This window comes from Pseudophryne corroboree, chromosome 6 (assembly GCF_028390025.1).
Source record: "Pseudophryne corroboree isolate aPseCor3 chromosome 6, aPseCor3.hap2, whole genome shotgun sequence".
NCBI classification, from domain to species: Eukaryota; Metazoa; Chordata; class Amphibia; order Anura; family Myobatrachidae; genus Pseudophryne; species Pseudophryne corroboree.
The window spans coordinates 36,186,564-36,199,263 of record NC_086449.1 but is presented as its reverse complement, the minus strand read 5'-3'; the positions used below and the strand labels follow the sequence as shown (position 1 = coordinate 36,199,263).

General features: G+C 40.6%; 1 protein-coding gene across 1 annotated transcript in view; it reads left to right on the top strand.

Annotated features, from left to right (window-relative positions):
• LOC134934209 (uncharacterized) overlaps nucleotides 1–11,617 on the top strand; it is a 110,432-nt gene extending 98,815 nt beyond the window's left edge. The window contains exon 5 of the mRNA XM_063929697.1: nucleotides 10,142–11,617. Coding sequence (XP_063785767.1) covers nucleotides 10,142–10,167 — 26 coding nt within the window. The 3' untranslated portion in view covers nucleotides 10,168–11,617. The remainder of the gene's footprint in view (nucleotides 1–10,141) is intronic.
• The last annotated feature ends 1,083 nt before the right edge of the window (nucleotides 11,618–12,700 follow it).

Genomic DNA, 12,700 nt, shown 5'->3' with positions numbered 1-12,700 from the left:
CAATACATCCTCAAAATTCAAATATAAGAAAAAGCATTCCCTTCTCATAGCTTTTCTCATAGCCTAATGGTATCGTGTTCCGTATTGCAAACACTGAGGTCCCGGGTTTAAATGCCAGACAACATATGTTCTTTTAATTTTTAATTTTTAATCTTTTTAGTTAATTTTTTTTTATATATTTTATATATGCTTATGTATTATTTCTTAGATACTCAGTATTGTAATATATTTCTTTCATTGTTGTCTTTAACCATACGTTACACAATTCTTGTGAGTGGAACAATTATACTAGACCTCAAACAACATTCATAATGTAGTTCTAACGTAAAAAACATATAAAATAAATCTTCACTAACTTCTGCTCAAGTAATTTACAGAGCAATAGTGTACATCCACAAATCTGCTCATATTCAGGAACATTTAAAGGTAATAAATACTACTATGTTCTAATAATATAGCTTTATACAAAAAACATCTATAGGACAATTTAATGAGCTAATACATTTATCAATTATTTGTTATAATATATAACATGGAGATAAAAAACCTTGAAAAGAGGAAGAATCATATATAACCTTACAAACCTCAAACCTATCAACGTATGTTATTGAGCTCTATGTTTTCATTTAAGCCATCTGGAATCAGGGTACCCAAAGTGAAAATCCAATATTCCTCTCTCGTGCACAATCGATTGAATCTGTCCCCCTTCTAGGTGTGGGGGCAAAAGACCCAATCCCCTGCAATCTCAACACCCCAATGTCACCATTGTGACATTGAGATCTATGTCTGGGTACAGTGTGATTAGGATTCTTCTTGAGGATATTTCTTCGATGTTCAAGGAATCTTATATTAAGACTCTTCATAGTCCTCCCTACATAAGTCTGTTGGCAATTGATTAGAGTCTCAATATTATATTCAAGTCCCAATAGGTTGGATTTAAAGCTCTTACTCCTGTGGAGTAAAAATCCAGAGGTTATACAATATATTTTACCACATTTATAACAACCAACAATTTTACCAAGCCAATTCTTATCATTATCACCTCTGCTGGAGTGACTATGCGTATGTGTATTCTGGAAAAAGCTGGGAGAGACATGATTTTTTTTAAATTTCTTGCTTTTTGAAAAACAACCCTTGCTGTATCTCCTAGATGTGTATCAAGAACTTTATCCTATTTTAATATCTCAAAGTTCTCATTTAGAATCCTCTTGATCTTATTTGCACATGTTTTATATTTTGTTATAAATGGTAGAACCTTATTGTCATTTTTCCTTCCCACAGAATCATTGACTTGTGTTGCTGTGGATAGGAGGGACCTCCTTTCTCTCACAGCAACCTTGTTGAATGATTCCTCTAAGAGTTCTTTAGGATACCCTTGATCTAAAAATGCACGTGTAAGAATCTCTGCCTGTTCCAAAAAGATACTCTCGTCCGTACAATTTTGTTTAATTCTTAAATACTGCCCTATAGGTATGTTATCTTTCCATTTTTGATGATGGCAACTACTATAGTTTAAATATCTACCACAATCAACTTTTTTCTTGAAAGTCTTAGTCACTAAGGTATTACCCCTGACCGAAAGAGCAATATTCAAAAAATCTATTTGTGTGGGGTGACAAGTGTGACTACACTTAAGACCAAATGTGTTCGAATTAAGATAAGTAAGGAAAGAAGAAACAAGAAGCCCCATCCCAAATAATAAAGAGATCATCAATGTGCCGACCATATAGCACCAAGCTCGCCTCATAGGGACCCCCAAATATACTGGTCCTCAAACAGGCCCATATAAAGATTAGCAAAACTCGGGGCGAACTTGTTGCCCATGGCAATACCGTGCACTTGGAGATAAAACTGTGAATCAAACAAAAAATAGTTATGTGATAAAATAGAATTCATGGATTCCAACACAAAGCGACGCCGCTCCGGTATCAGTCCACATCAGTGTCTATAAAATGGCGACAGGCCTCTATCACTCCTGAGTGGGGAATGTTGGTATAGAGGGACTCGACATCACATGTCAAGAGTACATAACTTTGCCACGACTCTATACCACCCACTAGATTAAGAAAGTGGATGGTTTCTCTGATGTAGGACCGAAGACCGGTGACGTGGCCCTGTAAGAAGTAATCCACAAATGCTGAAATATTAGAAGTGAGGGACCCAACACCAGAAATTATGGGATGCCCAGGGGGTGCTATCAAAGATTTGTGTATTTTGGGGAGGTGATAGTTCGTGGGGATAACAAGATAAGGGTTAAAAAGAAATTGAAATTCCTCCTTTGTTATTGCTCCCTCGGTCAGGGCTTGTGTCAAAATATTCTTAAACTCAAGAATGTACAAAGCGGTTGGGTTCGCAGCCAGTTTGGAATAGAACTTCTTATTCCCCAACTGTCTGGCTGCTTCCTCTTGATATGCAATCCTATCCTGAAGTTCAACACACCCTCCTTTATCCGCACTTTTTATAATTATTGTGTTGTCATCTTTAAGTGCATTAAGGGCTCGTCGCTCATTCTTATTTAGATTATCTCTCTTAGAAAACCCCTTCCTATTCTCGCATAGTTGGAAAATCTTTAAGTGTAGATGTGTAGAAGGTCTCAATATAAGAACTCTTATGTTGCATTAGGTAGAACTCCGATTTTATTTCTTGAAAACCTCAATACCTCTAGTCATTGTGTCTGTAATATCAAAAACCTTTTGCTGTTGTTTCCCATTAACTTCTAAAATACCCTCACTTTCAATCAATAAAGAGTTTAGTATATCAATCCCCATATAGTCATCCTCATTTAAAACAATGGGCATACCCTCTATATCTTGTCATTTAAGAGACTTGTTTGTAAAATATCTTTTTGGACAGAGATCCCTAGTATATTTATTCAATGCTACAAATAGTTCAAAAATATCAGGTTCAACTGATGGTGTAAATTTAAGTCCTTTGGCAATAACAGCCTTTTCATGTTCACTAAGCATTCTAGATGAAAGATTGTATATTCCACTATTTCTTACCCTAGCCTTACATTTTTTGTGTTGTGCATTGACTCCTCCTCTACACCCTCTTGTTCCTCTACTCTTAACCTTTTTGGGGTGTTCGACTGTAGGGGCTCGTACCTGTTCTGTGTAACCCAACCTTTCTTTCCTATCTCTAAAAAATCCTTAGATGTTCTGAATTCTGTTCTAAATCCTCTTTCTTGTTTATAATTTTCCTTAGGTCTCGCTCCTCTACTTTCAAAAGATCCCCTCCTTCTATTCTGATAATTAATTTGTCCAGTATTGTAATTATCTCTATGTAAATCATATTGTGGCACCTCTTTTTCCTAATTCTCCACATATTTTTTAATTATGATTAGAATAAAAGATATGTGGACAATAAGGAAAAAGAGGTAGATGATTGCACACATCATGAAATAATGGAGCCTTACCCACAGGTGTAAATATTTAACATTAGTACTCTGATTGGTCTAACTTGGAATAAAAGGAGTCCAGGGAAGTTCCAGCCTTATTCTCTGACGAAACTGCTGAGATATAGCAGAGAAACGCGTCAGAAATGCAGATATTCTACTCTGGACTTTGATGCAGATGATTCTCCAGTGGACGCGTTCATAGCATTGAGTGACTGATCCGAAACTCTGCAGTACTGCAAAGAGGATGACGGGCATGCACACTACCTGACAGTGAAGGTCCATGCCATCAAAGGTTTCTCCTCCGGCTGTGAGTATATAGGATCACCCCTTACAGGCAGCAGCGGCGGTGATGGGGTTGAGCCTATCACTGTGAATATGAACATGCACAAACGGCTTCCACAGGTTACCCGTATCACAGCAATGAAGAGCCGCACTAACAGATACTTTGTAACTGCTGCATACGGTCACTATTTACAAGTGGGACTCATAGTGCATAAGTTTATGGGCTAAAGGCTGTAAGAGTACTAAACTATGCCCATAAGACAAACATAACCTTAATAAGTCCGAACATAAGAACTACAGTATATGGACTAAGGAATATTTCAAATACATTGAGATCACTTATTGTTTCCGCTGGAGACAGAGGAATAGAACACTGTTTATTTATTGTTGCTCTTATATTTTTTCATACATGTGTGTATAATGTGTTTTTAATTAATTTTATTAATTTTTTATTTTTATTGTAATAAATAGTTCATTGCGCTCCCTGGATAATTATTTATCTTAAAGGTTTATTAAACTGTGTATGTCCTGTTTAAACAAAACAATTCCATCTCGTGCCTCTTTTTTTCTTTTTTCTTTGCATCATGTGCTGTTTGGGGCCTAGTTTTTAAATCTACCATCCTGTCTGCCACTGCAGTGCCACTCCTAGATGGGCCAGGTGTTTGTGCCGCCCACTTGTGTTGCTTAGCTTAGTCACCCAGCGACCTCGGTGCAACCTTTTGGCCTGAAAACAATATCGTGAGATGTGAGGTGTTCAGATTAAACTGGAAATGAGTGGAAATTAATGTTATTGAGGTTAATAATACCGTAGGATCAAAATTATCCCCAAATTCTGTGATTTTAGCTGTTTATATGGGGGTTTTTTTTCAAAAACCATCCAAAAACTAAAACCCAAAAGGGTGGTTTTGGCAAAAGCAATCCAGATGCAAAACATAAGCGGAGATACAGATCCAAAAACAAAACACAAAAAGTTTCCACCGCACATCTGTTTATGCATCCTTCTCATCCCATGACACTACCATAACATGCCCACAATACATCATTGTGCGTTTGATTAGCTACCCTGCTGTCTCTACACACGTGTGTCTGATATTGCTACTACGTCACTGTACATACTCAACTGAGATACATGTGCAGAAATAATTGCTCTACTGCGCCCGACTTCCACATAAGATGTGACTCAGAATCAGCCCCTATATGTCATGGTAATCAAAGCTGTAAATATAAATAATGATGGCATGAGGAGATGGTAAAAAGTGCAATGAAACATTCTGTTACATATTACACCATTGAAGATCATATTTTGGTTATGTCCCTGTGTATGATTGAGCAACATAAAAACGTAGCAAGGGGCTCAGGCCACAGGACTCATCCCAGGGCCACAGGACTCATCCCAGGGTCATATGCACCTGTGCACTTATATATAAACTAGAGATGAGTGGGTTCGGTTCTCCGAAATCCGAACTCCCCCCCCCCCCCCCCGGACTTCACCCATTTTAAAAGGATCCGAGGCAGGCTCAGATCCTCCTGCCTTGCTCGGTTAACCCGAACGCGCCCGAGCGTAATTATCCCGCTGTCGGATTCTCGCGAGATTCGTATTCTATATAAAGAGCCGCTCGTGCATTGGAGATTGAACGGAGAGGAAGTGGCTGCGTTCTCTTCCTAAAAAGCTCCGTAATCTGTGCTAGGTGTGCTGCAAATATCTGTGCTCAGTGTGCTGCAAATATCTGTGCTCAGTGTGCTGCAAATATCTATGCTCAGTGTGCTGTAAAATCTGTGCTCAGTGTGCTGGAAATATCTGTGCTCAGTGTGCTGCAAATATCTGTGCTCAGTGTGCTGTAAATATCTGTGCTCAGTGTGCTGCAAATATCTGTGCTCAGTGTGCTGTAAATATCTGTGCTCAGTGTGCTGCAAATATCTGTGGTCAGTGTGCTGTAAATATCTGTGCTCAGTGTGCTGCAAATATCTGTGCTCAGTGTGCTGTAAATATCTGTGCTCAGTGTGCTGGAAATATCTACGTTCTCTGCCTGAAAACGCTCCATATCTGTGTTCAGTGTGCTGTAAATATCTGTGCTCAGTGTGCTGCAAATATATGTGCTCAGTGTGCTGCAAATATCTGTGCTCAGTGTGCTGCAAATATCTGTGCTCAGTGTGCTGTAAATATCTGTGCTCAGTGTGCTGCAAATATCTGTGCTCAGTGTGCTGCAAATATCTGTGCTCAGTGTGCTGTAAATATCTGTGCTCAGTGTGCTGCAAATATCTGTGCTCAGTGTGCTGCAAATATCTACGTTCTCTGCCTGAAAACGCTCCATATCTGTGCTCAGTGTGCTGTAAATATCTGTGCTCAGTGTGCTGCAAATATCTGTGCTCAGTGTGCTGGAAATATCTGTGCTAAGTGTGCTGGAAATATTTGTGCTCAGTGTGCTGAAAATATCTACGTTCTCTGCCTGAAAACGCTACATATCTGTGCTCAGTGTGCTGCAAATATCTGTGCTCAGTGTGCTGCATTGTGGGGACCACCACCAGTATATAATTATACTTATAGCAGTACAGTACAGTAGGCCATTGCTGTATCTTGCAGCTCATTGTGACTGCAAGTATCCATTCTATATCTGTGCGGCATTATTGTGAGCAGTGTATATAGTATTACAGTGCAGCATTTTGGTGACCCAACAGTATATAGTTGTGTACAGTAGGCCATTGCTGTATCTTGCAGCTCTGTGTCACTGCAAGTATCCATTTCATGTCTGTGCAGCATTTTTGTGAGCAGTATATATAGTATTACAGTGCAGCATTTTGGTGACCCAACAGTATATAGTTATACAGTAGGCCATTGCTGTATCTTGCAGCTCTGTGTCACTGCAAGTATCCATTCCATATCTGTGCGGCATTTTTGTGAGCAGTGTATATAGTATTACAGTGCAGCATTTTGGTGACCCAACAGTATATAGTTGTGTACAGTAGGCCATTGCTGTATCTTGCAGCTCTGTGTCACTGCAAGTATCCATTTCATGTCTGTGCAGCATTTTTGTGAGCAGTATATATAGTATTACAGTGCAGCATTTTGGTGACCCAACAGTATATAGTTGTACAGTAGGCCATTGCTGTATCTTGCAGCTCTGTGTCACTGCAAGTATCCATTCCATATCTGTGCAGCATTTTTGTGAGCAGTATATATAGTATTACAGTGCAGCATTTTGGTGACCCAACAGTATATAGTTGTGTACAGTAGGCCATTGCTGTATCTTGCAGCTCTGTGTCACTGCAAGTATCCATTTCATGTCTGTGCAGCATTTTTGTGAGCAGTATATATAGTATTACAGTGCAGCATTTTGGTGACTCAACAGTATATAGTTGTACAGTAGGCCATTGCTGTATCTTGCAGCTCTGTGTCACTGCAAGTATCCATTCCATATCTGTGCAGCATTTTTGTGAGCAGTATATATAGTATTACAGTGCAGCATTTTGGTGACCCAACAGTATATAGTTGTGTACAGTAGGCCATTGCTGTATCTTGCAGCTCTGTGTCACTGCAAGTATCCATTCCATATTTGTGCAGCATTTTTGTGAGCAGTATATATAGTATTACAGTGCAGCATTTTGGTGACCCAACAGTATATAGTTGTGTACAGTAGGCCATTGCTGTATCTTGCAGCTCTGTGTCACTGCAAGTATCCATCCATTCCATTTTCTTCCAGTGATTTGGACCAATAATACCATTGATTAGAACGACTAATTCCAGTGATTTTGTAATTTTCTTCCAGTGATTTGGACCAATATATATTAAACAGATACTCTCCCTTTTGCGCTATTAAACAGAAAGTGAGAGAGGATTGGGTTTGGGCTGCCAAATTCCACTAAGTTCCTTGTTAGGAGGGACTAAAAAGATACAAATATGTGCCAGTAGAGGAATGGGCGCACTTGGGTTGTTTTTCCACCCAATTTTCAATGGGGAAAAACAGCAGTCTCCCTAAGATATTTACTCCTAAATCGTGAGCATAAAACCACATTTAACATGTTCCATGTAAAAATGTATTACAACATAAAAGCAATGATACTGTTAGGGTCTCCTGCCCTGTGCTGCCATGTCGTCATGGCAACCGGGAGACAAGTGCTAGCGGAGTAACCTGAGCGCAGTTGATACTCCGGTTCGGGTCTTTTGCTGTGCAGTGGTTACAGGCTCTGTGCACGGCAGGGGATCCGGTGCTGGTTTTGTGCTCACAATCTGTGAGGTCTGAGTGGGGCGCGGACAGCACCTGCTTTATAAACCCTCTTCTCAGGTTAAGCAGATGCTGCTGAATCTTTGTTGGTTAGTTAGTTCCTGAAAGTTAGCCAGTACTGTGTAGCTTTGTATTTGTTGTTGCTTACTGCAAATAGGCCTGGGGATTTGGTACTACACTCTGCCAATCCAGACCTAGCAGTAAGACTGGAGTCAGTCGTTTAACTTGCTGGGGTTCTTTTGCTACTCTGTGAACTTAGCAAGTTTGCGGCTGTATTCTCAGACTTGCCTGCCTAAATCCTTTCTCACTGTGCAAGGTGTTAAGGTGTCAGTTTAGTGGCAGTAAGCTGAACCAGTGCACTGCAAGTGAGGATTAGGATTGTGGAGACTCTCCTTGTGTCTATCATTCCATCTCTGACCAAGGAGTTTACTGCCACACCCGTTGGTAATCCTTTAGGGTTTTGCTGTTGCCCTTAGCAACAGCATTTCGGGTTCTCTACGTATTAAAACACAACATCTTGCTTTTTCCATCTGAGCATTCCTAATATTAGGGAGACACCCAGTTTCTTAGCCTCTGGGCTTCTCTGTTCACTTTGTGTTTATTTCGTTACCCTATCACCTTCTGTGTACGTAATGTCATATTCCCCAGTCTGTCTGTGAGTTCATTTGTTTTGCATCCCTATCCGTTCAGATACCAGTACATTCCTGCAGGCACTGGTGTGCATAACAGTTCAGACACCAGTACATTCCTGCAGGCACTGGTGTGCATAACAGATACAAAACGGTATAGTATCTCTTCTTGCAGATAACACCATATAGTACAGAGGACCAGTTGAAATAACTTTGATAGATTCCTCCTTCTCCTTTGACAATTCGGAGATTTAATGTTTATGAACAAATAACCCGACACGTTTCGTCTTACTCTAAGACTTCATCAGGGGTATGTCTCTAGTGCTTGATAAATACTGTTAGTGCATCAATGAAATGGCAATTACATATTCTGGATACTTGAAAAAACCACACACCGGTGGGGTACACAGGTGAAAGTTAGATTAAGCCTTATGGTTAAGTGCATGAATAACAAGTTCAAACACATAGGCCTGAACGCAAGTTCATATAGGTATGCTACCTTATTAGATAGATTACAGATAGATTACACTGGTTGTGACTTGAAGCTATTGTAGCTACTGGTAAGGTTACACACGCATATGAAATTGTGGTAGACCTGTGTATTTGAACTTGTTATCCAAATCCCTGAATCATAAGGTTGCATACCTATATGAACTTGCGTTCAGGCCTATGCGTTTGAACTTGTTATTCAAGCACTTAACCATAAGGCTTAATCTAACTTTCACCTGTGTACCCCACCAGTGTGTGGTTTTTTCAAGTATCCAGAATACGTAATTGCCATTTCATTGATGCACTAACAGTATTTATCAAGCACTAGAGACATACCCCTGATGAAGTCTTAGAGTAAGATACTATACCGTTTTGTATCATTGCTTTTACGTTGTAATAAATTTTTACATGGAACATGTTAAATGTGGTTTTATGCTCACGAATTAGGAGTAAATATTTTACGGAGACTGCTGTTTTTCCCCATTGAATATTGGGAGGAAAAACAACCCTAGTGCGCCCATTCCTCTACTGGCACATATATATATATATATATAAATCTCCAAAATCGGTACAAACGGCACTCACAGGGTGTTAAATGCATAAATATGCTAGTCCATTTTCTGTGACGTTTCGGAGCTGTTAGCTCCTTCTTCAAGACAACACCAAGCAACTCCTGGGCTGGAACGCAAGCCGTGCTGTCTCTATGACAACGGCTGGAAGCACCCGCCCGGAAGTATGTCATCTGGAGAGGATCCGATTCTCACGTGCAGCCAGGCGCGTCGTGCGGCGCTGATTCACCAGGTATTTTAGAGGGTAAGTGTTTGTATGTTATTTTTTGCTTGGTGTTGTCTTGAAGAAGGAGCTAACAGCTCCGAAACGTCACAATAAATGGACTAGCATATTTATGCATTTAAAACCCTGTGAGTGCCGTTTGTACCGATTTTGGAGATTTATGTACACAAGGACTCAGGCACCGGGGGATGGTGTATTGCAAGTGAGTGCCGACTGATTTGGAGGACTATATATATATATATATATATATATATATATATATAAAATGTGGCTGTGGTAGATTTTCAGAAGAACCCAATGGGATCTCTAACTCAGTGATTATTTCATTTCAGAACCAAGAACTAGAGCCGGCATTTGACAGCAAAGAAGTTATCGGGAAACGGGGATATGGAGAGTGGACAGAAGGAGGATGGAGATGATGAAAGTAGTAGAGAAGAGAATAGTGACGGCTGTCAGTGGTTTACCTCAGGGTCATGAAAGAAATCCCGGACATCTGTCACCTGACCCATATATAGGTGCTCATACACAGCACCAATTACACTATGGCACTTTTTTTCTTTTCATCAAAGTGATTGAGTTTAGCTGTGACATTCTATATAAATGTGTGTGTGTATATATACTGTGTGTATATATATATATATATACAGATGGAGCCACAATCATCTTGGCTTCTCTGCTGCACCTAGGTGCACCAAGGTTAATTAGCATAACCCTTTCATCTATTGTTCTCAGCAGTGGCGGAAGTTCGTCCCAGTCACCCGGAGGCATGATAAATGTTGGTGCCCCCCTACATATACAAACATATACCATATGTAGCTATCCGGCACTAAGGGTGAACAGTAGCAGCGTGCTCAGGTACCTTTCCCAATAGTAATATAGATACACATAGAAAGTGGACGCTCTCCAAGTCAGTCTTTACAATAAAACAGACACCAGCATACCTTTATAGTACACCTACAGTGCTCCCTCACTCGCAAGCAGGTCTCAATGGAGATGCTTTGGCGCAGCGGTGTGCCGATTTAATTAGTGTTCACTCTAGGATTTTTTTTAGGGCAGGGTGCTGATCGTGGGGAGGGCACATTTCTGAATCGATCCGGCCTGGTGGAAGGGGGGAGTGCCTCCCAAGCCATTGTTCTCACCACACGTCACTGTAAAGGTCCCCTGTGATTGTGCCATCTTCACACTAGCTGTGGAGCTTCTATTGAGTAAATAAGTCTGTGGTGTGTCCTCCAGGGTTGCTTTGTCCGTACATCAAGGGGCTTCTGTGTCCATCCAGGGGTGCTATGTCCATACATCAAGGGGCTTCTGTGTCCATCATGGGGTGCTCTGTCCGTACATCAAGGGGCTTCTGTGTCCATCCAGGGGTGCTCTGTCCATACACCAAGGGGTTTCTGTGTCCATCCAGAGGTGCTCTGTCCGTACATCAAGGGGCTTCTGTTTCCATCCCAGGGTTGTCCATATGTGTTGTCCATATAGGGGCTGCTGTGTCCAACAAGGGGCTGCTATGTCTGTGCATGGGTTCATTGTCCATCCATCAATGGGCTGCTGTGTCCGACAAGGAGCTGCTGTGTCCATCCAAAGGTACTGTCAATCTAGAGGTGCTGAGCCCTATTGAAATAAAAATAAAAGCTAAAAATTAAAAAAATAAAATATATTTATCATTTATATATACTGCATGTATCATAAACGTATTGTGACACGTTAGGCAGTACCACAACTGTAGGTGGTCCTTTGTTGTACATAAAGGTTTGCTGTGATGTCCATCAAGGGGCTGCTGTGTCCAACAAGGGGCTGCTGTGAACGTCCATCCAACGGCTCTACATTAGTTTAAAATTAAAATATTAAAAGTTGTACCCCAGTGTACTATACATTTTTTCATAAGTACAGTGACACTGCCAGTCAGACCGCAGTGTAATATTATTTTTCATACGTATTGTGTGACCCTGTAGGTGAAAGTAAACCGCAGTGTAATATTATTTCTGACTAATACACATATTGGGTGACACTGTAGGTAGAAGTGAACCACAGTGTAATATTAATACACTGCAGACACATGGACACCGTCTGAGGATAGAGGAAAAAATAATTCATACTCAACACAGGAAAGTGTTCTTCACAGTAAGGATTTAGAATTCAACACCTGAGAAGGTAGTAATGGTGAACTCTGTCAATATGTTTTAAAATGGATTAGATAAATTCCTAACTGAAAGAAATATACAAGGATATAGCATTTAAAGTGATTAGAATTTAGAAAATGCATGATTTATAGTGTTAGTTAGACTTATTAACTCAACTTCATCTAGGTCAGTGTAGTTAAGATAGTATTAAATACCGATTAGTGTCAGAATATAAAAGGAGATTTATGGTAGACTTACCATAGTTAAATCTCTTTCTGCGAGGTACACTGGATTCCACAGGGAATACATCAGGGTGAAGAGTTGGATCTTCATCTGAGGCACCCACAGGCTAAAGCTTTGACTGTTCCCAGGATGCATTGCACTGCCTCCTCTATAGCCCCGCCTCCTCTATAGCCCCGCTTCCAGGTACTGGAGCTCAGTTTCGTTAACCAGTCTAATGCAGTAGCAGGTAAAAGACACAGTAGATTTTATTCACATAGAACCACATTCTCACGACAGGAGAAGGGACCAGTGGCTAATGCCATACAAAACCAAAGAAGATAAGTGCGTCAGGGTGGGTGCCCTGTGGAATCCAGTGTACCTCGCAGAAAGAGATTTCATTATGGTAAGTCTACCATAAATATCCTTTTCTGCAGCGGGTACACTGGGATTCCACAGGAAATACATCAGGGATGTCCTAAAGCACATGGAGGTGTGAGGTGTGGTGCCTCTGGACTGGCTGAGCTGGATGGCCTTAGTGTGGCATACCTTTAC